At 44.2% G+C, this 26,438-nt stretch overlaps 1 protein-coding gene across 1 annotated transcript; it reads left to right on the plus strand.

Annotated features, from left to right (window-relative positions):
• Positions 1-23,820: 23,820 nt before the first annotated feature.
• On the plus strand, positions 23,821-25,238 carry LOC117720983 (GTPase IMAP family member 3-like). Its single transcript, XM_034519674.1, has 2 exons — positions 23,821-23,848; positions 24,379-25,238. Exons 1-2 carry the CDS (start codon positions 23,821-23,823, stop codon positions 25,236-25,238), a joined length of 888 nt encoding a protein of 295 aa, XP_034375565.1.
• The last annotated feature ends 1,200 nt before the right edge of the window (positions 25,239-26,438 follow it).

Genomic DNA, 26,438 nt, shown 5'->3' on the forward strand with positions numbered 1-26,438 from the left:
AGGTGGCAGAGGAGATTCTTGGTCCCATGAAGGAGGAACACAGAGTAGGGGGGAATGTGAGGGTGGGGAGGGGGCAGTGGGGGTAGGTGGGGGCAGCCTCATAGAAGCATGAGGAGGGGGGAGGAGATAGGAGGTTTCTGGGTGGTGGTGGGAAGTGGGGTAAGGGGATAAAATCTGAAATGTAAATATAATACCCAATTTATAAAAAAAAGAAAGAAAAAAGAAGTAGGTTTTGAACTCTCACCTGACAAATGAACAGAATTTTAAATTCTATTAAAATATTTTTGAACAATCCATTTTCTATATTTATTTAATAAAAGGTTTTATTTGTTTCTTTGAAACTCCTGAAAGTTTATATATTGTAAGTTGAAAATACAAATTGGCAAGACAAAAAAAAAACAAAAAAAACAAAAACAAAACAAAAAAAACAAAACAAAACCCTGTCCCTTCATAACCTGTAATGAACCAAGTCCCCAAAGAAGACAAGACATAACCTGAAACCAAAGGTTCCCAAGCCAAACCCTCAAACAATAACACTGGCATGAGAAACCTCCTTTTGGGAGTCTGGTTATGGGGATCCAAGAGACTTCCAAAACAGTGTGGACTCGTGCTGCTTCCCTTGATCACTTCCCAGGAATTGAAGGCAAAGTCCTACTGCTGAAAACATCAAGCACTTGGACATGAGACTTAGAAAACTTAGCTGGATGTAGTAGCACTACAACAACCTCCATGAGGACCAGCTTTCATAATCCTGGCAGGTGCTAGAGAAGCTGCCAACCGAGGGAAGCGATCAATCATGATGCCTGTTAACCACCAAGTAACCAACATGGTAGGGTGTCCCAAAGGGTTCAATAGTGGCACTTCTATGAGGAAGGAACTAGTCTTTCAAATTGGACTTAAATAATGGCTTGTTCAACAGGAAGGAACTCCTGCCTGGTACCGGAATCCTAGCAAACCACTCATGGCTACTGAGGATACGGATTTTATGGCAGAAATACTACTGACACTTTACTAAACCACTGTGATTCTGACTACATTCTCCATATTTATCCGAATAACCACAGGGTGGGTGTCTTCTAGAAATGACGTGGAAGCTGCACCCATAAAACCACAAGAATATGACTACCTAAAGGACCTAAGCAAGGACAGTGCCATTGTACATTGCAGTGTGAATGGGTACAGCATCATGGGGACGCATCCTGAGACAACGCGCTTTAAGTAACTGTTGGGGTCAAAGGGTGTGCAAATAATGAGGAAAGGACCTCTGAAGTCAGAAACAAAACAAAAGCAACTTTATTCACCGTGGGGGGAAAATGCTTCTAACCAGTTAGGGCAGCAGTCAGGCCCACAGCTGACAACAGGACCCTGAAAAGGTGCAAGCAGTCTCTTTTAAGACATAAACCCATGAGCATATGTTCAGGGGTTAATAAAGAAGGAATTTGTAAATTGAGGATTAGTTCTCAAGCCCAGGATGTGCTGGATAGCAGGATGTTGGCACAGGCTCAAGGTTATTCTAAGACAGTGGTCTTATCTCAACCTTTAAGGGGCTCATGAAGGTCAGGTGGTTTTACTGCAACTATAAAGAATGCAGTGCTTGAGGACATGCAATAAGATGGGGGGAGGGGGCAGCAGACCAATGCCTGGAGTTACTCTTGGCTTTTCAGCAACTTACAAGAACAGCTCAGAGAGGAAGAATTTATTGTCCCAGAAATGAGTCCCCTACCTGGTAATACAATACCTAGTGTTCAGACCTGAAGCAAACATCACTGAACAGACTCAGCACAGTGTAGGCATGCATTTATGCATTTATCTATAAATATGTATCATTTAGAAAAAAATGCTGGATATTTGAGAGACAGGGAAGGAGAAGGGACATGTGAAAACTGCAATTTTATTTTCATTATAAAAATTTAGGAGCTACTTAATGGGTAATAACCTCTGGCTGGGTTAGACACTCAACACTGTAAGACTTTGCAGCAGAACTACTTTCCCCTACATTTTATTTCAATGCTCCTGCCTCCACCCATAGATCTCTCTTCTTACAAGAAGTCACGTGGAGGATGTTTTTGTATTTAAATTCTAATTTCTGTACCCATAGATCTGGTTGCAGTCCAGACTTTAGTATTGTAGTTATTATGAAGCATCTCCTGACTCAGTAGTTTGTAAACTCCATCACTTTCTGATTGGTCAACAAAGATTTGAACCACCAATAGCTGGACAGGAAAGGAAAAGGCTGGGCCAAGAGGGAGAGAGGGAGAGAGGGAGAGAGGGAGAGAGGGAGAGAGGGAGAGAGGGAGAGAGGGAGAGAGGGAGAGAGGGAGAGAGGGAGAGAGGGAGAGAGGGAGAGAGGGAGAGAGAGAGGAAGAGAGGATCTTAGGTGGGGACTGGACAGTTTCCAACAGGACAGGGATGAACAAGAAAGCCCGGAAGAAACTAAGAGGGCAGATAACAGACCATATGACTGGGAAGTAAGCCAAACCAGCTCTGTGGAGTTAGAATAGCTCAGAATCTGTCCAGCTATTATACCTTGAGCCTTTCATAAATACAAAGATCTCCGTGTTGTTTGGAGCAAGAGCTGGTATAGAAAGCCATACTTTTACAAAGTCATGATCACAAACATTACATCATGTTGGTCATGCAGGCTCTGTGGTAACAGGGAGAGCTAGTCTGAACCTTTAAATCAGCTGACATCCCAAGGTATACTGCTCTAGTCTCACCTACAACACCATGCCACCCTACATGAGTCCTGTATGGCCGTGTGGAAGGAACTTTGTGACATGGCTTCCCACCCCTGAAGCAGAGCCAGCAGGGTGTGGGCCTCCACCTTTGCTGGGTGTGAGGTTTGTGTGTGTGTGTGTGTGATTTATAATATATTATAAAATATATTTTTTCTTCATGTTCCTTCTTCAAGAAATATTCTCCCTGCCCAGGTTATCTGGAAATAGTCTCCCTGTCAAAGTTACTCGGGAATGTCCTCTCTGCCAAAGTTAATGACTCCATGATAATCAGAGACACCAAGAGTCAGGGAGATAAGGGTTTGTCTATGTCCTTAGGGAAAAAGAGTAAATGCTGAGAACTTCAGGACAGCCTTAAAGTTGCAGGAAAGAACTCTGAAAAATATGAGTTCAAAACTATATAATTTCTCAACTATGCAAGATATATAAAGATGCACTATGAACTGTATAAGGACCTTCACAGACCTAAAAGCACAAAGGCAGCAGCACTGAGTCAGCCTGTCAGAAAGATACCGAGGAAGGAGATAAAGAGATTTAGGAAGTGGTGATCAAAGGGCAAGATCACACCAAGCTATGTTTATTGTTTATGCTTACAAAGGCAGGCAGAGTCCTGAGTTCAAGGTCAGCCTGGGTCAGAGTGAGTTTAGGTCCAGGCATGGTGGGAATGGTAATTTCAGAATGGGGTTCCACCCAGTTAAACTTATTGTCTGTGCTTACAAAGGCAGGCAGATATATGAATTTATTTGCAACATTTATATATATATATATATATATATATATATATATATATATATATATATATATCTTTTCCTAGGAGTCAGGGGCCAAGGGTTATAAAATGCTGATAATCAAAGGGGAACCTGGGATGGACAATTGAACTGTTATGTAAATAAAAGTCTGGACTTAGGTCTTCCAGAGCTGAGCTATCTGGATGAGCTATTTGGATATCTCCAGAGATAGCTGTCTCAAACAGAACACAGAGTATAAGCCTATACCTGACAATTGAACTTGGAGTCGTTAACCCTTTCCTCCGAACCCCTCTCCAATCTGAGGCTGGTCCTTGGCACCACCCATACATTTCTCCAAGCTTCATCTCTATATTAAAATCCATCCCTATGATGCTGCCTTCATCTGCAAGGAAGGCAACATGGAAGAAAAGACTGCAGCGTGCTCAGTTTCTTACTGGATCAACAGAATCCTTGTCTGCCTTCTGTCTTAGATTGATACAGAAACAGATTGATACTGTCAGACTCCAAAAAGCCAAGAATTATCCTAAAAATATTTTTAAAATTTCTCTATTTCAATGGTCCAAAGAGAGTTGATTCAGATATGGCATTCAACTGTTTTCATACACTGCAAATGAACTTAAAATGCTTTTGGGCTAGCCACATATATATTAAACTAATTTTCCCCTTTATGCAAAACATATGATGTGCTAGCTAGTTTTATGTCATCTTGACACAGCTAGATTCATCAGAGAGGACGAATCTTCAGTTTAGAAAATGCCTCTATATAAGACTGGGCAAGTCTGTAGGGAATTTTCTTAATTGGTGATTAGTGGGGAAGGGTCCAGCCTATTGTGGACTGGTGGGCTGGTGGTCCTGGGTTCTATAAGAAAGAATGAGCAAGCCGCAAGGAGCAAGCCGGTATGCATTGTTCCTCCATGGCCTGTGATTAGGCTCCTGTCTCTATGTTCTTTCCCTACTTGAATTCATTATCCCTCCATGATAAACAGTGATAGGGAGGTATAAGCCAAAGAAAGCCTTTCCTCCCAAGTTTGCTTTGGTCATGGTGTTTCCTCACATCGCTAGAAATAGGAATTAGGACATAATTTTAGTTGGTCCATGTTGGGCACAAGCCTTCTGAGATTTGATTCACTGTAGAAAACCAGTGGAATGAGACTCTCGGAATATATCAAGGAATGTCTCTTGTTTCACAATACGAGAACCACAGACCCTACTCTGAGCCCAAATTAAAGGACACTTCTTAAAATGTGGTTTTACTATCCAATGTTTCCAACCATTCAATCAATAATTATTTTGTTCCTTTCTAGTATTTAATTTGTTTGGGTTTCCCAGATCAAGGTTTGCTACATAGGCCTTGCTAGACTGGCACTGAACTCAGATAACTTCTCCGGTCTCTTCTCAGTTGATGAGATCAGGGACACCATGCCTTAACCTAGAATAATGTTCTATTGCTGAAAACACCAAGTACTTCGGACATGGGACTTGAGAATTTGGGCTTGATGTGACACTAAATCCTGGCAGGTTTATAGAAGTTACCAAGTGAAGGAAGCAATCAATTATCATGCCTCTTAACCACAACACGACCAACACGGTAGCATGTCTGTCGATCCCACCAAATGAAAGCGAAGGCCACTGACCTTTATTACTTGAATTAAAGCAAGTTTTACTTCTGTGCACTGCAAAGCCAGTACTGCTGTGTCTCTCTAAGGTGGGAGTCCAGAGAACAAGTCCCAACACAGGGGAAATGAGGGCTTGTAGCTCAGAACCACAACGCTGGGGATCTCCAAGGCTTGGAGGATTTCCAAAAGATCTTGGCAAGCGAAGTACAGAAGCGGTTTAAGATTACTTGACAGAACATCTTTTGGTTTTGTAGATGGTAGAGGTCAAAGCACGGTCAGGTTGTGGAACAAGTCAAATTCCAGGAAATGGAAACTTAAAATTCACAATAAACAGAGAGGAACTTATTTTGACCCTGTAACAAGATGGCTTCTGTTCTTAAAGCGGAGCCATGCGGTTCTACCCTTTACCCATTGTCTTATGTAGCCCTTTCAGATCCTTGCTGGGGAACAGTCATTTCTGTCTGTCACATGGGCTGGTCATCCCAGTGGAGGACAAGTGTCTGAGCAATTTCTACTTGCTAGGAGACAAATTGTAGCACATCAGATTTCTGGCCCAATTGTGAGTGATGCCAGGAGGAGCATTAGGGGATCTCAGCACCTGAGACGAGAGTAGAGAGCCAGGGGCTCCAGTCGGATAGAATTGATAACAATTAGTTCTTTTTTGGCTGATCTAAGTATTGGGTTTTAAGATTATTTCTTACCATAGCTAGGGTTTCCTTAGTTATGACTTGATTGGTTGGGATAGAAACAACAGGTTTCTCCGAGGGTCACACATAGCCTCCTTGTTTCATGAAGAGCCAATCGGGAACTCTTCTATTTTGTTACCAGAGTATATTAGTTGTTCTAATCTGGTGACTGGGTTTTCTAAGAATCCTAAATCCTGTTTAACTTGAGCACTTATGGGTTTGAACCATTGATCTTGTAGAGTGGTGTTTCTAATACCACAGTTCTTGTCATCCTGGTATTCAATAACAGTGGAACTAGAACGGACACTCACTTGAACCACGAGTGATCTGGTATTGTAGCTAGTTGTAGGCAGACTGAGTCACCATCATGATCATAAGTTTGAGGAAGAATTCAAGTGAGGATATAAAAGAATGGATATAGTGGTTTGAATGAAAATGGCCCCGTAGACTCATAGGGACCTGCATCATAGGAGGTGTGGCCTATAGACTCACAGGGACCTGCATTATTGGAGGTGTGGCCTATAGACACATAGGGACCTGCATTATTGGAGGTGTGGCCTATAGACTCATAGGGAGTGTCATTATTGGAGATATGGCCTTGTTGGAGCAGGTGTGGCCTTTGGGAGGAAGTGTGTCCCTGAGTAGGCTTTGATGTTTCAGATGCTCAAGCCAGGCCCAGTGTTACTCTCCCTTACTGACTCCTGCTGATCCAGATAAAGACCTTTCAGCACTTTCTTAAGCACTATGTCTACCTGCAAGCCACCCTTTCTCAATGGGTCTTCCCTGTCTGCCTGTCTTTGCCTGGAGAGTGTCCATGAACACAGCTGGCTGGTCTTGGCTGGCCTTGTCTGAAAAATGACCTTGTACAGAGCTGTCTGCAGGGCCACATAACTCAGCACACACATCCCACTCTGGCTTCCTGCCCACGTGATAGTTAGGTGCTGTATTATAACCAATCAGCTCTTCTCAGTCATTTGATGCTGTGACCAATCAATTCTTTCCACAAGTACCCCTTAAAAAGCCCTTATATACCCTATCTCTGAAACAATAAGTAATTTGTTTAGCTGCAGTGGTCTCTGGAGGTCCTTCCACCACACTCATGGCCATTGGAACCTTGCTCCCCACCTATGTTCCCCTTTGTCCTCTTAGGCTGATGGCCAGTTACCCCCCAAGGAGAAAAAGGGAGGCACAGTCATTTTCAACTATGACAGAGGTATTCATCAGAAAGCAACCACTATCATTAACCAAGGTTGTTACACAAAACGTCCTTGGCTTCGCTTGTTTGTGCTTATAAAGCCAAGGCCCTTCTCCCTCCCACCTACCATGGCTTAGAATTGTATTTCATACCATTTTTTTCTAAAACACTTGGCATTACATCTCTTTCTGCCTGTTTTATCAACAATAAGACTACAAGAAGTATTAAAGGGGCCCTTTTGGTTAATAAATATATCCCTAAAGACCTTTAAAATTATTGAAGCTTCTCTTTCATGGGCAATAATTGTTTCAACTTTTGCTTAGATGTTTTAAATTATGTAGGGTTCTCTTCATCTGGATTATCTCCCACTTCTCTACTGAAAAGTGAGTGTGTGTGTTTCTCTGGAATGGATTTAATGCCTAATAAAGTAGAACCGACATTATCTAGTTCTCTATAGTCCGTACAGTGTTGTCTAGTTCTAGGAACACTGGCTCAGCATCAGAGCACCTGTCTGTCATGTGCAAGGACTGGGTATGATTCCACAACACTGAAAAAAGAAAGAGCATTATGTTGGTTTTATGTCAGCTCGACACAAGCTACAGTCATCAGAGAAGAGGGAGCCTCAACTGAGAAAATGCCTTCATGAGATCAGGCTGTAGGCAAGCCTGGATGTTGCACCTTGATACTTAAGGTCAAAATCTACCATGTCCAGATAGCTCCTCTGAGCTCAGGACTCCCTTTTCTTAATGGGGCGTCTTCTTCTCTGCCTGATCTGGGAAGCCTGACCCCTAAATCTTCTACCTGAGGAATGTCAGACAGTCCTTGGCAAACCTACAAGTTCAAAGACCTCTTTCCTGGTAAGAACCTGCCCAGCAAGTACCTGGGATTTCAGGAATGCCTCTCCATACAAATGAGGCATCCATAATACTTTAAACTCCAACCAATGATTTCATTCACCCTGAAAACTGCTTCCCACTCTCCAAAGTTCATATATAGCCCTTTCCACCTGAATAAAATATACATGTATAAGTCCACCCCTAATAAACGTAGGCTCACAAGCTAAGATCCCCTAAGAGAGCTGTTTCATTAAAATCATCAGAGAAACCCTTCTCCCTCCCCACCTCTGCCAACCTGCCTCCTTCCCCCTGGCACTCCCAGGCAGATAAAGATCCTGCAGACCTCACCTGTGGACTCCTGCTTCTGTAAGGGTCCATGATTCGCTGAATAATACCCTAGACTCAAATAGTATGTAAACGCATGCTGGGATTTTCCATTACCAATATAGACCTCCTAAGTGAGCTCGCAGGCCCAGTTTAAGGCCCAATTAGGGGAGTTCCAGAGTAGGTGGGCTTTGTCTTACTCTATCTCCAGTCATTCTGGAACCATTGCTGGGGCACGGGAACTTGACGAATCCCAGGGTAGGCGGGCTTTGTCTTCTTCTATCTCTAGTCAAGTGCAGTAGTGAGAAGGGGGGAAGTATAGGAGTTCCATCTGTAACTGACTGTGAGCAATCAATTGAGATAACTCACTACCTTCAGACCAGCCTGTCTCACCCTCTCACTCCATCCTTCCAGCCTGCTGTGTAGCAGCATCTGGACACCCTGAGGGAGGAAACAGAGAACAGAGAACCACAGCTGAACCCCAACACATAACGCACCTGTAGGGCGTTTCTTAATTAATGATTGATGAAGGGGGGGGGATCAGCACATTGTGGATGGTGCTGTCCCTGGGCTGGTGGTCCTGGGTTCTATAAGAAAGCATGCCGAGCAAGCATTGGGAAGAAATCATGTAAGCAGCGCCCTCCATGGGCTTCCGCATCAGCTCCTGCCTCCAGGTTCCTGCCCAGCTTGAGTTCCTGACCTGATTTCCTTTGACGATGAGCTATTGATGTAGAAGCATTACCAGAATAGACCCTTTCCTCCCCAAGTTGCTTTGGTCGTGGTATTTTATCACAGCATTAGTAACCCTAAGACAATCAACAAACCCAGTCTATCAGATTTCAGACACAGAAACCGAAAATTGCTATTGAGGGGTATGTGAAGCATCGGTTTTGAAATAATGATTATTGTTATCATAGAGAGTGCTTCTACCAAAAACACGGTAATGTTTCCAGTTTAAACACGTTTTGTTTCGTGTTTTCAATAGGGATGCAGGTTTCTAACTAATTACTGAGTGTTTGTGCCCTGTCTACATTCCTTTTGGGTTGCCTCGTTTTTCTACCAGTTTGCCACGCCCTCCTGCTTGTTTGCCACACCCTCCTGCTTGTTTGCCACACCCTCCTGCTTGTTTGCCACGCCCTCCCTCCTCCCACCGCCAGACTGGAATTACTGTCCTTTATAGTCACCACGTCTTTATTTTTTTATCGTTTTAGCGCCATAGCTTTTCCTCTCTACAATAGAAAATTTAGACATTTCCCATGATTAACCTTGGGGAAAATGAGATGAGGCCTCTGTCCTCTTTTGAGAAGAGAATGTCTGTTCTTTGCTTAACTTGATGTACACGGAATTTATCCACATCTGTGCAGCTTGTTTGTGTTTATGATTGTGCATCTCTGCACTGGACAGGCCCGCTAACAGCTCGCGTGTTCCCTCCACTGTTGGTGGATATTCCCGTTGTTTCCCTGTGTTCTACTGTCAAAGGTCTAAAACTGCCTTGATGTGGACTTCTAGGGCTTTCTCCGAAGGACTGCTCCTTACAGCTTTTGCTTATTCGCTAAAATAATTTTCAAGTCTAAATTTTTTTCACCAAGATAATTTAAAAATGATTTAATTTCTAAACCATGCTGTAGATAGTAACATCTTTTAAATGAAAAAAAAAAAAAAAAAAAAAAAAAAAAAAAAGACTGCTCCTTTTAGTTTCCAGCTATATGATCTTCAAATCTGAGCAAATGTACCTGGGTCAGTGCCTCTTCATTATATGGTGATACAATTTTACATTTCCATTGACAGTGAGTGGTAATTCCATGTCTTCTCATTTTACCACTGAAACAAAATGCCTGAGATAATCAATTTTAAAAGAGGAAAGGTTTTCTTTCTTTTTGTTTTTGTTGTTTCTGTTTATCATTTAGGAACTTCTGACCCATGGCCATTGTCTTTGAACCTGTAGTGGAGCAGGACAACATGGCTGGTACCTATGGTAGAGGAAATCTGTTCCTACATGGACAGGATGGGGAGAGGGGGGATGGAGACTCACAGTCCACATCAAGGAAATATCCTAGTGACCTGCTGACATCCCACAAAGCCCTGCCTCTTAAAGGGTCTGCCATCTCCCACTGTAGTTTGCAAACATATGACAGAATTTCTATTCTCTAATATTTGTGAAGACAAGAATGTGGTCTGTTTGGTTGTTAAATTTGGGAAAAGTGTGTGTTCTATTGACAGTAGGCAAAGTGTCTCATACAAACAATAAGTCAAGCGGGTCAGTAGTAGTATTATTCAAGCTGTCTACAAACAATGGTTTTCTGCCTTCTTGTTGTTCCCATTATTGAGAAACTCCATGTCTGTGATCTTTCCGTTCTTTCCATTTCTCTTCGTGTCTTTTGAGAAATTTGGGATTGTTGCATCATCTTTGAGAAATGGCGTCTCCATCGCTGTGTATGGAGTCCTAGCATCTTCCCTGGATCCTGGTAATATCCTATGTTCTGAAGTTTGCCTCTCTTAAATTATTTAGTTCTCTCTGAATGTTGTTTGAACTAAGTGTTCTCTTAGTTTTAACTTAATTATGTTTGTGCTTTTAGTGAAAAGTTCAAAGGCATCATATAAATGGGTCCTATTTTTTTTTCCCCATGAGACGCGGGAGGAGACAAACGGGACGCGTTGGTATTGGAACGCCGCGGGTAGAGAGAGAGCGCGCGCAGAGGGCCCCGCGCCCTCTGCAGGCCGGCGCCTTATGCGCTGCACCACCACAGGTTCGCTATGGGTCCTATTTTATAATAGTCTAACAGACTATGGTTTTACAATATTTTGACTATTGATTTAATGTAGCTATTGCTACTATTGAATTAAAATAACCATCATGTATCTGTTTTTGACTTTTATTAGGTTTTTCTAGCTTTAATTTTTGTTCTATTTTGCATTATTTGAGTAATTTTTGTGATTTCATTTTGTCATTTCTATTAACTTTTGTTGGTTGTTGTTGTTGTTGTTGAGACAGAACTTCATTTTTCAACCCTGGCTGACCTGCAGCTCTATGTAAACCAGGATGTCCACAGCTCATAAGTGTCTGCCTGTGTCCCCCAAGTACTTACTATTTGCATCTCTTTAGAAATTTTTAACAACACTGGCATTTAAATTAGTAGGTATACTATTAGATAATAGTATACTTACCTAAATAATGCAGGACACATAAGCTAAGGCTCCAAAATATCAAAGTCCCACTTTCCTGCTCCTATGCATTTTTGTGAAATGAAGCTCTCCATTCTGTTATGTATCTAACCTATCCGTCCATCATCTGCCTGTCATCTATCTGCCTGTGAATTAAAGGGGGGATTAGAGAAGCTACAGATGGGCTTCATACATAAGCAACAACCATAAACCAAGTAACCAGATGAAGAGTGCTGAGAGCCATGGTGAGATAAAAGCCTTCGCTGTGATGTGAGCGGCAGTGAGCAGCCGGAGAAAGAAATGTCAGCATCCCAGGTTCAAACCAGGCCTCCGCAGTCATTTAAGACTAACTTATGGGGCTGGGGAGATGGCTGAGCAGTTAAGAGCACTTTCTGCTCTTCCTGAGGAACCAAGTTTGGTTTCCAGCCCCTACATCAGCTCACAGCCTCCTGCAATTTCTCCTCCAGAGGATCTAATACTTTCATCTGGCTTCCTCTGGTGCCTTCAGTGATGTGCACACACAGTCACAGATATACACACACACAGAACTGAAAACAAACCTTCTCTCAGCACTCCCACCAGCATTGTCAGCTGGTGACCTTGGCTGTCTCTCCCTAAGCTTTTACAGAGACTGATGTCATGTACAAGTGACCATTGCTTTTCTACTCTTTATTTTCCTTTTCTCTCCAGTCCTCACCCCTTCGAAACCCCCCTCTCTATTTCACCTCCTTTATCCTGATTCTTGCCCTGTCTCGTCCCCTTTTATCCTCTACTGAGCTTAAATTAACTTTATTAAAAATCAGTTTTTTTATTTTATTTTATTTTTATTTATTTTTTTATTAGATATTTTATTTACACTTCAGATGCCATCCCCTTTCCCCATTCCCCCACCCCTTAGAAAACCCCTATCCCATGTCCCCTTTTCCTTTTTGCATTTATACATTGTTTTAAAATAATGTTAATTATAAGCGTTATAAGTTTGGAATTGTTCAATCAGAGGTGTAACCCACTGACCAACCTAGATATAACAACTATCTTTGACTGGTGGAGATACATGAATATCTGCCTCCCTGTCTCCCCCCTCTTTCTCTCTTTCATCACCTAGCTTCTCCTCTCCTTCTTCTCCTCCTCTCCTTACTCCTTCTCTTCCTCTCAGTACTCCTCCCACCTTAGCTCCTCCTACACATCATCCTTCCTGTTAAAATGAAACTTTTCTCTCAAAATACAATTAGAGCATAATTATGCCAATTTGTACCAGTGAGGTACAAGATAGTCCTAATACCCCGTCCATCCTTTTGTTGACTAACCAGCACCTCTGTCATCTATCCTAACTAAAACATTTAGTTCTGAACCTGGCTTTAGGATGAATGTCAGCTGACGACCATCCACTCAAGTCTTTTCTCTTACTGTAAATAGCTATAAGTTTTCAACCCCATCAGAAATCCAGAATGACTGAGTTAACTATAATTGTGGGAAGCACAAAGCATAGCTTCTAAAACTTAGCCAATTTATAGAGACCTCTGAACACCTGAAAAGCCCCTATACTACCGAACGTTGGAGCATCAAATCTTCAGCCTTCTGGCCCAGAATCATCTGACAGACCTTGGTGATGCAGGATTATTAAGGACTGATTACTCTGTCTAGGCAGATATAATCAGTCAACTATTCTGCATGTGTGTCCTTTTCTGGCCAGTAATTTGTCTGTAGATGGAGAGAGGCAATTCTTGCCTAGTGGCTGTTACCACACAACTGGAGTAACTCCAAGGATGCTCAATTTCTTCTTAGAATCCACGACAGGAAGCTGTCAGGAGCAGACAGGTCTCTAATCAATATGAACATTAATATATAAATATATGTAGCGTCAGTTCTATGGACTTCTGATGTTTTGAAAACCAACTATCCATGTAAGGTAACCTGGACTGTTGTCTGTTCACTCCTCTCAGCTATTTCTAAATAAAATATGGAAAACACCCTAACAATAAACTCAAAGCCATGAATTTGCTATAGTCTCTTAACTCATAGGTTAACCGTCCCAAATCAGTTAAAAAAGTTAAAAAAGGGCTGGGTCTAGGCATTCTATTCCTAAATGTGTTATACAGGCACAATGCCCATGAGCGTATCAATATTCATCTCATTTTTATATTAATAAGAGGCTCGTACCAATGAAAACCTTAAATTTGAGGTCAAAGTAAATTTTGTACCATTTAAGAAATTATAACTTCATCTTGATAATAATTATACAGATTTCTACCAATAGGTTATGGCTATGCAATAAGTCCTAGCTAATCCCCCCTGTTCCAACAAAACCACTACTTGTCCCTAGAAAGACAGACCATTATTAACCACATTAGTCCCCAAGCTCAGGGAATAGGGGCACTGACTCTTTAACTTCTTCAAGCTGATTAAGGGCGTTGAGATTTTAGCAGAGGGGTGGGGGGAAGAGTAAGTTGATAAGCCTCTGATGCTGTGTCTTCACTGAATCCAGATGGAATTCCAGGACATCAGAGGTTTGGGCAGGTCTGCTCAGTATGCTTGCTTGATGAGTAGATACACCAAGGCTGTGTATTCTGCAATATACAATTCTCAGAACAAGTTTTAGTATCAAGAGAAAAAAAAAATTCCCACCCCCAGGGGGCTGACATTTTTTTTTAAAGATGTTAGTTCTGAAGACTTTTTTTTCCCCGCTTGTTAAAATTGGTTGTAGTATTTACGTTTCAGATTTTATCCCCTTAGCCTACTTCCTCCCACCACCCAGAAACCTCCCATCCCATCCCCCTCCTCATGCTTCTATGAGGCAGTGACCACCCCTACCCCCTCTCACTATCCCCTCCCTGCCCTCACATTCCCCCCACCCCCCACTGTGTGTTCATTTTTTTTTATGGGACCAAGAAACTCCTCTCCCACCTATGTCCGACAAGGCCATCCTCCCCTACATATACCTCTGGAGTCTTGGGTCCCTCCCTATGTGTTCCCAGGCTGGTGGTTTAGACCCTGGGGGGCTCTGGTTGTTTGGTATTGTTGCTTTCCACCTGGGGTCAATAACCCTTTCTGCTCCTTCAGTCCTCTCACTAAGTTCTCCATTGGGAAACCCCTGATCATATCAGTGGTTAATTGTGAACATTGTCCTCTGAGTGTGTTAGTATTTGGCTGACCTCTAAGGAGACAGCTATATCATGTTCCTCACATTATGCACTTCCAGCCATCCACAACAGTGTTTAGATTAGGTGGCTGTACATGGGTTGAATATCCAGGTGGAATGGTCTCCTGATGGCCCCTCCTTCAGTTTCTGTCCCATGTTTTGTTTCCCTATTTGCTCCCTTGAGCATTTTTGTTTCTTGTTCTAAGTAGAACTGAGGCATCCCCTCTTGGTCTTCCTTCTTCATGAGCTTCATGTGGTCTGTGGGTTGAGTCTTCGCTAATCCAAGCTTTTGGGCTAACATCTGTGGAGATATGTTTGTGTAACTATCTTCTTTTGGGGGTTTTGGAAAATTACTTTCTTGCTTTTTCTAGGTTGTAGTTTCCCTCCTTGTGTTGGAGTTTTCCACCAATTATTCTTTGAAGTGCTGGATTTGTGTTGAGATACTGTGTAAATTTGGATTTGTCATGGAATATTTTGGTTTCTCCATCAATAATGATTGACAGTTTTGCTGGGTATAGTAGTCTGGGCTGGCATTTGTGTTCTCTTAGGGTCTGTATGATATCGGTCCAGGATCTTCTGGCTTTTATGGTCTCTGGTGAGAAGTCTGGTGTAATTCTTATAGGTCTGCCTTTATATGTTACTTTGCCTTTTTCCCTTACTGCTTTTAGTATTTTTTCTTTGTTTTGTACATTTGATGTTTTGACTATTATATGTCGGGAAGTATTTCTTTTCTGGTCTAAACTATTTGGAGTTCTGTAAGCTTCTTGTATATTTATGGACATCTCTTTCTTTAGGTTAGGGAAGTTTTCCTCTATAATTTTGTTAAGGATATTTACTGGCCCTTTTAGTTGGGAATCTTCCCCCTCATCTATACCTATTATCCTTAGGTTTGGCCTTCTCATTGTGTCTTGGATTTCTTGTATATTTTGGGTTAGTAGCTTTTTGTATTTTGCATTTTCTTTGACAGTTGTGTCAATGTTTTCCATAGTATCTTCTGCACATGAGATTCTCTCTTCCATCTCTTGTATTCTGTTGGTGATACTTGTGTGTATGACTCCTGATCTTTTTAGGTTTTCTATCTCCAGGGTATTGTCCCTTTGAGATTTCTTTATTGTTTCTACTTCCATTTTTAGATCCTGCATGGTTCTGTTTAATTCCTTTTCCCGTTTGGTTGCATTTTCTTGCAATTCCTTAAGGGATTTTTGTGTTTCCTCTTTAAGGGTTTCTATCTGTCTACCTACCAGTGCTCTCCTTAAGTTCTTTGAGAGTGTTATTTATGTCTTTCTTAAAGCCCTCTATCATCATCATGAGAAGTGATTTTAATTCTGATTCCTGCTTTTCTGGTGTGATGGGGTGTTCAGGGCTTGCTCTGATGGGGGAGCTGGGTTCTGATGATGCCATGTAACTTTGGTTTCTGTTACTTACGTTCTTGCTCTTGCCTTTTGCCATCTGGTTAACTCTAGTGCTGCCTGTACTTGCTGTCTCTGACTGAAGCCTGTCTTTCTAGTTATCTAGCTTGTGTCTGATCTCCTAGGGGTCCAGATGTCTCTGTGATCTTTTCCAGCTGCACTGATTACAGTGGTACCTCTAGGATGCCTCAGGATATGGTGCCTCCAAGGTAGTAGTCCAGCTAGGTGTCTGCTGTTCTGGGTGCAGTGTCTCCTCTAGAATATCTCAGGATATGTTGTCTGAAGCTCTGAGTTCATTTGTTCTTCTGTGGCTCTGGATTGAGTGGACCTTCCAGTATGTCTCAGGTGGAATCCAGGGTCCACACAACAGCAGACCTGGCAGAGGTCTAATCCAGGCCTCAGATCTGAGAACTAGTTTCTAAGACACTGTCCAAGTTAGAGCACCTGGGATCCCTGCTTCCTCTGGGTTCTTGGAGGTTGGGGACAGAGCTGCCACCCAAGATCTGCTCAGTACTCTGGCCCAGATCAGAAGGAACCAGTGTTCCGGGCCAGGAGTGGGGAGTGACTTCCTTGGTCCTTTTGGTTCCCAGTTACTCCCTGTTTAGGGCGGGCCCTGCTGTCTGCTTACCTAAGATACTGCCTGAGTTCGAGCGCCTGGGATCCCCACTTCCTCTGGGTTCTTGGAGGTTGGGGACAGAGCTGCCACCCAAGATCTGCTCAGTGCTCTGGCCCAGACCGGAAGGCCAGTTTTTTAAAAATATTCATTTTAACCTGTATTTTCTCTTTCATGTGTATAGATGGTTTTGTTTGCACTGTGTATGTGTACTGTGTCCCTGCAGGAGTTAGAAGAACGTGTTGGGACGAGTTATATATGGTTGCGAGTGCTGGGAATTGAACCTGGGTCTTCTGAAAGAGCAGCAGGTGTTCTTAACTGCAGAGTTATCTCTCTACCCTCAACCGTTATAAATTTATAAAACTGAGCAGAAAGTACAGAAGGGGCGTGCCCTCCTCATCAGTTTCTCCTGTCTGTAACCTGTTGCATTGTTGCTGTCCACGGAATTAAATTCATGTATTTTATTAACTGAAGTGTGTAGTTTTACAGCAGGTGGAGGGTCACGTGATGTTTTCTACCCTGTGGGTCCTGGCAAGTGAATGATAACAGGAACCCACAAATCAGAGAGAATATCTCATTACCATAAGATTCCTCTGTGCTTCACTGTTCATTTCTCCATCTACTTCCCCAAGCCTGTGACAACAGGTGATCTTCATAGTTGTCCTTTCCAGCATGCCTCGGGGCTGTGGCTATACGGCACAGAGCCCTGCCAGATCAGCTTCTTTCACTTACCAGCGTGCATGTATCTTCTTTCTGGGGCTCCGTGTGTCCTGCCAACCTACTAAAAGGTATCTGAGTTGTCTCTGCATTTGGATGGACATTGTGAGCAAACCACCATAGGCATTCATATCTGGATTCTCGTGTGGGCGTATCAGCATGTTTTAAAACAAGGGGATGAGAAAGAAGGGGTCTCTAGAGTAGCAAATCATAAAGAAAGCATATGTTGAGGCTGAGAAATGAATATTAGCCTTCAGTGAGTAAGAACACTTTCTGTGCAAACATGAGAACCTAAGTTTGAATCCCCAGCAACCAAACAAAAATCTGAGTGTGACTGCTGGTGCCTGGAATCTCAGCATCGGGCAGCACAAAGCGGCAGATCCTGGAGCTCTTGGCAGTCAGTCTAGTAGAAAGCGCACGCACACGCACGCACGCACGCACGCACGCACACGCACGCACGCACACGCATACACACGCACACACCAAAAACAAACAAGCAATTCCCCCAAAACACCACTGTTTTAACATTTTCAGACTGGGCAAAAAACGGAACACAGCAAACCAGCAGGTAACCAGCAGGGGGCAGTGTTTGCAAGACATCGACGTCAGTTACTAAACTTAGCATAGTTGACCTTAAATGAAAATGTCCAATTTCTTAATTACTTCACTATATTACTGGCACTTTTTGAAATTAGTTCCTCTCTCATTTTTCTTCCCTCCTTCTCCTCTTCTTCCCTCCTCACCTCTTCCCCTTCCTCTTCCTCTCCCTGTCCGTTCCCCCTCCCTTCCTCAGTTTTGAACCTCAGGCTCTAGTAGAAGTTTGTTTTTCTTTGTGGCTGCAGCCACCTGGCTTCCTTTCATTCACACTGCTGACAGTCCCTTTCCAGCAGGGTGCACCTTCCCTTTGAAAGCTGCAGAGTGAAAAAATTCCAAAAAACCACGGAGTTCTGTGAGGAAGAAAGCATGCACCAGAAGCTGGGATGGATTTACACTTATAAAACAGAGAGCCTTCAGGAACCAACAAGAGCATACATGTCAATTAAAAAAAAAAATCTAAGGGCATGCAGATTATCGGAGAGACACCTGTATTCATTTCACCCAAATAGATCCCATATCCCACTCTCCTGCTTGAACATTACTTTTTAAAAGAAATCATCCAGACTTGGGTTCGGAGGGAGGCTCAGTAGTTAAGGAGCCTTACAACTGTCAATAGCTCCAGTTCCAGAGGATCCAACAGCCTCTCCTGGCTTCTGCAAGCACAAGGCAGGTGCAAAGGGCACTTCTGTACATGTAGGTAAAGCACTCATATACAGAAAATAAAAACAAATGAATAAAAAAACTGATCTGAACTCAAACACACAACTAAGTGGGACACCTGAAAGGCTCTGCAGAGAGAAGACCTGGCTCACCCCTCCAGATCCTGAGCCCAGCAGGGCAGCATGTAGAGGTAGACGGGACTTGGAATTCCACTAAGTGCTGTTGCTTTGCCTAAATCATCCTATAGATTGAGTAGCTAGCTTCATGGCTTCTGTGGAGACAAGGTCTGCCCAGGTGAGAAAACCTAAGCCTTGTTCTCCCATACTTTTCCCAGAAGCCGGGGCACCATAGCCAGGCTCAAGCATGATCCCTACTGATTAGCCCGGTAGGCTCCGGGGAGAGCCACTTTAGGCTCAACTGCCACCTCAAACTCCATCTAAGAAGCTACCTCTGTAGGGCAGAGGTCAACAGCAGAGCAGCATGCTGTCTGCCTCGCTCAGAGGAGAGGAAGCTAGAGTCTTGAAGTGCCCATGCTTTTAGGGTTCTCAATTGTCTTAGTCCCGTAGAGAATACTCTGCACACATGCATCTGCACACATGCATCTCAGTGGTGTAGCCTGTGGGGGTGGAGCAGGAGACAGAACTGGTTATTATTTTTTAAAAATATTCAACCTCATCCTCTGGACACCTTCTTCAGCCCTCGGAGCACAGCTCTTCAGAGAAGCCCACACACATCACTCTTTCCTGCCCCTCAGGAGACACCACCTTCCTCCCTCTGGAGGATAGATCTTGTGAGCTGTTCTCACCTCTTGTAGCTCTCATATTTTTATGAAAAGACTACAAACCAATGTGAGAGGCTGTCTAGGACTGGAAGACAGCTCCACAGAGAGTGTAGACCTTGGATGGAAAGATCCTCCGGAGACCAGCAGGTTACAGGTCTTGTGGTGTGTGTGTGTGTGTGTGTGTGTGTGTGTGTGTGTGTGTGCGCGCGCGCACGCGCGCCCGCGCGCTCACCCTTAAACCTACCAGCAACAAGTAGTGCCAACCCGAAGGGAAGGGCAATTGATCTTTTTTTATTAACTGTAGGGAAAGTCTGTTCCCAGGGGATTTTGTTTGTTTGTTTGTTTTTGGGTTTTTTGTTTTGTTTTTTGAGACAGTGTTTCTCTGTGTAGCCCTGGCTGTCCTGGAACTCACTCTGTAGACCAGGCTGGCCTGGAACTCAGAAATCTACCCGCCTCTGCCTCCCAAATGCTGGGATTAAAGGCGTGCGCCACCACTGCCTGGTCTCCCAGGGGACTTTTAGTCTCATCTGTGGAACAGCAGTGAGTTTACTCCCTCAATTGGACAAGCCTAATACCCCACTCCAGACTCAGGAGAGATTCTTAGACATTCTGTTACCTACTAGGAGTTTCCAAGGAGGAAAAGGAGCAGGTGAACTTCTAAAGTAATTTCTGTATAGCTGTTCAGCCAGGCTGTGTTAAGTGTCTGGAAGCCAGAAAGAAGCTGGAGGGAACCAGTCTCTGGGACAGGGCATCAATGGTTTTGTGAGCTGGGAAATTAGAATTGTGGCAGAAAGACAGAACACTGGCCTCATGGGTGATTTGAAATTTGTACACTACCCATTGTCCAGAAGGAACCCTAGCTGTTTGACTAGCCTCTGGTAGGAGCATTTGCTTTATCCAGTCAGGGTCAGGACTCCATCAATGGGTAAGAACAATACTGAGGCTTCTGCCTCAGAGCCTTGGGTTCCTCAATGCAGGAGAGCAAAGGGACATCTGATGTCTTTACCACTGACCATGGTCTGCACTCATTGACTGTCTAAATTACCTACAGGGACCTAAACGAGCCCCAGGGATCTGCCTCTCCCATCTCTCCACCATACCTACTGGAATATTGTCTCACTGATTCCAGTGCTCACCGAGCAGCTGGACTGGCTATCTGATCTCCCCATCCTCGGGAGGTTTAATTTTCTTTTTTTTTTCCCATCACTTTCTTTTTCTGGGTGAATATTCACAGTGCTGGACTGGAGGAACTGTCTTTCCTTTTAAAGATGTCAGGGTACCACTCAGTTGATCTGTTCACATAAAGCATTTGCTGTTTGTTTGTTTTGGATAAAATAATACTTTTTTTAAAAGATCAGTCAAAGCAAACAGAATGAGGCCACAATCAGTAAAGATCTTATTCCTGGAAAGAACCCCATGACCATTGCACAGTGGTTTTTCCTCATAACAGCATGACACATTTTTCTGATCAGGGACAGTTTGTTTTCAAGATGCTGGGGTGAAGGAAGGCTATGGGAAAGAAAGAATGGTATTATCACTTTTGTCAAATGAGACCAAGATATCTGCACAATGCCAACACACAAGTCTGTGATCTTCTCACAGTGCTTCCAAGTGTGGCCTGCACATGCCCTCTTCTGGTCTCTTCCAGTCCTGCACCACATGGAAACACAGCCAGAGGAGAGCTTCTTAGAAGCATGGGGAAACTCTCCCACTTTTGCTATTCCAAGGTTCAACCAAGGGCCAGAAGTACCTGATGAACACTTATCAATCCCTCCACTTACTTCTTAAAAATAAATGAAAGGACTGATAGATCCCCACCTGGTGGGTGGAGTGGTACGGTGGGTGGGATGGGCTGACAGCTGGCTCCTAGAGGGCAGGGACAGGGGACACTGCTACCCTGAGAGGATGGTGGTTCAGCATAAAATACTCTGAAGGAGACCGAGAGGGAAAGGAGTACAGATGAGAAACAGCAAGGGGACAGTCCTTTTATTGGAGGTGTGTGGGTTCAGAAGGAACCCTTGCTGTCTGACTAGCCTCCGGTAAGAGCGTTTGCTTAGACTAGAGAAAGCACTGGAGAGGGAAAACGTCTAAACAAAAAGGCTTGAGAAACCATGTTCCCACTCTTGATTTCGCTCCTCTTTCTCCTCAGGCTGGATTCTGAGACAGCAGCAGTTTAAGGCTTTCAGTTTGGAGGAATGACCTGCCACCAGTTGCTCTGCATCGCAAGAGTAGTCCTGCCTGAGAATCTGCTGGTAAGCATCTAAGGGGGTGACAGACCCCATCCCATCAGCCTAAGTTGGGTACACAGCCCAGGAAGCTGTACAGGAGGCAGTGGTTAGTGTTACCTTTGCTCTTTCATTGACAGTGTTGTTCAACCTGGATTCATCCAACCCTGAAAGTCAGTCTCCTCACAGAAGTGTAAAGCAGCTCAGGGCTTCCATGGTGGCCCTGATCTGAGCTTAGGAATCAACACCATCTCCCTCCACTCCTTTCCGTAACTGGTTACATATTCTCCCCTCTACCTTTTAAGGCACTTGCCTCCCCAGCCTCTTACCTGGTCCTCGTATGTCCACTGATGCTCAGGGCACCTCCACCTTGCCCTGCTGGAATTTCCTACTCACGGTGACCCAGAGACAGCCTCAACAACCATATCTTGAGCTAAATGACAACCACCGCAAAGCTGACAGCTACAAAACACTTGATTCCCTCATTTAATCCCCAGACATTTCTGTAAACCTCTCCCCTCTTTCTCTCTCACTCACAGAGAGCAAAGCAACGCTGAGGGTCAAGTTTGGCTTGCTACATCTCTGCTTCAGCTGAGGTTTGCCTCTGATGGTCTCCAGCTTTCCAGGGCAAAAGAAACAACAATATAGTCAGAAATTTGTTTTAGAAACTGGCTCACGAGGCCATGAGGGACAGAATGTCTGAGCCCTGTACATGTCTGGAGGCTGAACGTTACTGGGCTAAATGCTGGATCCTGGCATCTAGTGTTGAAATTAAAGAACTCGGAGTTTATTAATTTATGTTTCTTGTCAAGTGGTCTCTGGGTGGCTTCATATGCGGAAGAGCTAGAAATCATCTAGGAAATCCGTTTGTTCCAAAAAGTGTTTTTGAGTGACATACCAAAGACTCTGCAGTTCTGTAATTAGACATTCATTTTGAGGCTTGTGTTGGATATTTTGGTTTCAATTTGATTACATATGGAATTGACTATATGTGGAATTAAGTAAAACCCAAATTGCTGGGCACACCTATGAGGTTTCTTTTTCCTTAATTAAATGCTTTGAAGGGAGAAGACCATTTCTAATCTGTATCCTTAAGATGGGAAGATTCACCTTTAACCTGGACCACACCTCCTGCTGGCTGCCTAGATAAAAGACATGGGAGAAGGAATCTCGCTCTCTTTGCCTCTTTGCTCTCACTCTCACTGGCAAGTCCATTCCTTCTCTGGCATTAGAGCGTATTTCTTCAGGACTCCAGTGTATTCTAAAGACCAGCTGAGACGTCCAGACTCGTGAACTGAATGACTACTGGATTCTTGGACCTCTCATTGGTAGACAGGCATTGTTGGACTGGCTGGACCAGAGACAGTAAGCCATTCTAATACACCTCTTTTCTATTCTCTCTCTCTCTCTCTCTCTCTCTCTCTCTCTGTGTGTGTGTGTGTGTGTGTGTGTGTGTGTGTGTGTGTGTGTGTGTGCTCGTGCTCTATTAAGTTCTGTTCCTCTAGAGAACTCTGACTAACACAAGACCTTACTCCTGGAACATGGTACAAGGAAACACTCAAGAGCTTTGACAAGCAGGGGCCGGAATTACCTTTGGAAGGTCTGTATTCGTTCTTCCCAGTAACAAAGCTGGGAAGTGGCTCTCTGTTACCTGGTACAAGAGGTACAAGGTAGAGTGGGGTAGGACAAGGATCAGAAAGGATTGTGAAGAACAGGAGAGAAGGAAAGGAAGGCCCTGAAAGAAAGACACCCTCAAGGTGTTTCCAATCCAGGATTGAAAGGGAACAGGGAAGCTATGGAGCTTCCAGGAGCACAGCACACCGAGTAAACAGCCTTAGGACTTAGCCTTTCTTTGTGCTTACTTCGGGTAGCCTACAACTCCCAAACAGGTCCCACGACAGACTCCTACTCCTGGGTGAACAGCTGCTCCTGGTTTGCTGGGAACTTTCCCAGGTTGGGCAGAGAAAGTCCTGTGGTCTGCTCTCAGCTCAGCTCTGGGCACAGCAGAACCACTGCCATGGAACATGGGAAGACTTTCATTTGTCTCTGGAGATGCTGGGAGTCCAAAGATCCCCAGACAGCCATGTGCTCAGTTAAATAGAAAATAACTAACCAACTTAATGAACTGTTACTGTGGGATGGAGACTAGTTATGGTGACAATGAGTCTGTCCATATGCTCACCTACACAAACCCATTTCTTGGGTTTTTCTCCTTTGGGTCATTTAGAACTACCTGTAAGTATGTGTATGTGACGTCAGCAGTTCTTTCTTTCTTTGCTCTGATGTCTCTTCCTACAAGATGTTAGGTTTGGCGTTGTGTATCATATTCAAATCCAATATGAACACTTTATGAATATTTCCCCTTCTAGAGAAAAAATGGAAACTCTTCAGGAGATTGTAAAAGGTAAGAAGGCTGATGGTGGTAGGACTCTCTCCCACAATCAAAATGACTGCTCAGTGCCTAGAAAGTGACAAACTTCCCTCCAGGCACCTAAGGCAAGAGAAGTGTCCCCCTCACCCTGCCCAGATAATTGAATGTATTAGGCCATTAACTCTTATACTCTCCAAAGCAAGGGCAAGTTCTTCCATATAAAATCTCACCATCTATAAAACAGAGATCAGGATGGATGGGAGGAGACAGAAATAAGAAACAGACAGCCAGAACGACCAACCCTAGAAGGTCCTGAGCATTCTGCAACGGCCCATCACCTCAGACTTGTACAGAGGATGGTCCTGAAATCATCAGTCTTTCGGGGAAAGATGTGTTAGACTTTGATTATCAGGCGCACTTGATCCCAGAAGTCCCGTGTGGTGGGTATGAAGTGGTTAAAGCAGAGGGGCTGAGTTCCTAGTTGGTTCCCGCTAGTTCCTCAGTTTTTGGCCATCCTCTTCATGAACCGTTTCTTATACCGCAACTTCCGTACACTCCCACAGGCGGAAAGAAAGGTGGCTGCACCTCAGGGTCACTGAGGAGCCTCCTGGTGGGCAAATCTGGCAGCGGAAAAAGTGCCACAGGGAACAGCATCCTCCAACGACCAGCATTCGAGTCCAGGCTCAGAAGCCAGTCTGTGACCAGGACCAGCCAGGCAGAGATGGGCACATGGGAGGGAAGGAGCATCCTAGTGGTAGACACGCCCCCCATCTTTAACTCAAAGGCCCAGGACCAAGACATGGACAAGGACATTGGAAACTGCTACCTGATGTGTGCCCCAGGACCCCATGTGTTGTTGCTGGTGACCCAGCTGGGACGCTTCACACCTGAAGATGCCATGGCTGTCAGGATGGTGAAGGAGGTCTTTGGGCTGGGGGTCATGAGGCACATGATTGTCCTCTTTACCCGCAAGGAAGACCTGGCAGATGGGTCCTTGGAAGAGTTTGTGACCCACACTGACAACCGCAGCCTGTGCGGTCTTGTCTGGGAGTGTGGAAGGAGGTACTGTGCCTTCAATAACAGGGCCTCTGGGGAGGAGCAGCAGGGGCAGCTGGCAGAGCTCATGACCCTGGTGAGGAGGCTGGAACAGGAGTGTGAGGGCTCCTTCTACAGCAATGACCTCTTCGTTTGTGCTCAGGTGTTCCTTAGAGGTGGCTACAGTGAGCACCAGGATCCATATGGGTACTACATGGCCAAGGTGAGGCAGGAGGTGGAGAAACAGAAGCGGAAGCTTAAGGAGCAGGAGGGCAGATGGGTTTGCCTCCCCAGAGGCAAAAAGTCGGTGGCTTTGCGCTTGGATTATTGTGCGTGTTTGGTGTTGTTCATATTAATCTTCTTTATTATTTTTTCTTGTATTTTATAATGTTTGGCGCTCCGTATTTTAGAGGCGTTTCTAACACAACTTTCTAAAGCATTTATTTCTGTAAGTATACCTTTCAAAAAAACTACTCTCCTGTGTTGGGAAGACACACCAATACTGTGTTTTCTGCCTATAGAAAAAAAAAAAAAAAAAGTGTGCCCTGCTGTTTTCAATTGTTAATTGAGCCAGCAACACACTAGCAGGATATGTAAATGTTTGTCACTTCTTGTCCCCGGGGAAAAAAAAAGAAAGGCAAGCTGCCCTGGGGAAGGAAGGTGAGCTTTCCCATGTAGCCCCCACAAAGCCTTGTTTAAACTGGTTGAGTAAGAAGTGTGGTGGGATTTGGAGGATTTTATTTGCTTGCTTCCTTGTTTGTTTTGTGTAATAAAGAGCTGGCAGCCTGCATGGGGCTGGAACACAGCAGAGAGTTGCTGACAGAGGCAAAGGAAAGGCAGAAGGAAGATAGAGCTAGGCAGGAAAGTGAGCAGTGAGTGCCGTACAAAGCTACACAGTCGCAGAGAAGTCGGGTTAAATTAGAGGCTAGCCGAGAGACTGCCTCAGCGAAAAGCCAACAGCTTTAAACTATATAGACATCGCTGTGTCTTCATCATTAAACCTCAAGCGGGATCCCTGAAAGCGCTGCAATACTGGTCTGCTGTTGTGGGCCTCTTCTGTTTCCCCTTTAGAGTTCTGGTTTGGTCCAGGCTTCTCTTCTTAGCTCCTAGGATGTCTGGTCTAAAGACTTTCCTGTTCTCTTTATGAATGATGGATCCAGAGAAGAGCCTGCAGGCCCATGCCAACCAATAAGAGTCTCTGGGGGAGGAGCTACAGGTTTCCCCTTACCCAGGGAGACCCACAGATAGAAACAGCCTCTCTTCTTGCTCTGAATGTTGTTTGGTGAGATGGAGGGAACTGAGCTCACCACAGCCCGGCTCAAAAGCTCACCCAGTTTCTGTATTGCCACATATGTTGGCCAATAACTTCCCCCACTGAGTAAGTGATTTGAATTTCAATTCTGATGGAAGTAGGAGGCAGTTCTGACAAAACCACACCCTACAACAGGTCTCACTGGTAGGTTTGTTAAGGGAAAGGGGCACAGAGGCTGCCTCTGGGGGGAGAATGAGATGGGGGAAGGGAACACATGGCTTTTTATGGGGAGGTGCATGTGTTGGACCCTAAGATCCAAACCGGGGGACGTGCTCC

This window comes from Arvicanthis niloticus, chromosome 15, assembly GCF_011762505.2.
Source record: "Arvicanthis niloticus isolate mArvNil1 chromosome 15, mArvNil1.pat.X, whole genome shotgun sequence".
NCBI classification, from domain to species: Eukaryota; Metazoa; Chordata; class Mammalia; order Rodentia; family Muridae; genus Arvicanthis; species Arvicanthis niloticus.

Excerpts from the sequence above, each read along its gene's own strand:
- LOC117720983 (XM_034519674.1), top strand. The coding sequence starts at position 23,821 with ATGGAAACTCTTCAGGAGATTGTAAAAG. Across the intron at positions 23,849-24,378 it reads TCTTCAGGAGATTGTAAAAG|GCGGAAAGAAAGGTGGCTGC; the intron begins GTAAGAAGGCTG and ends ACACTCCCACAG.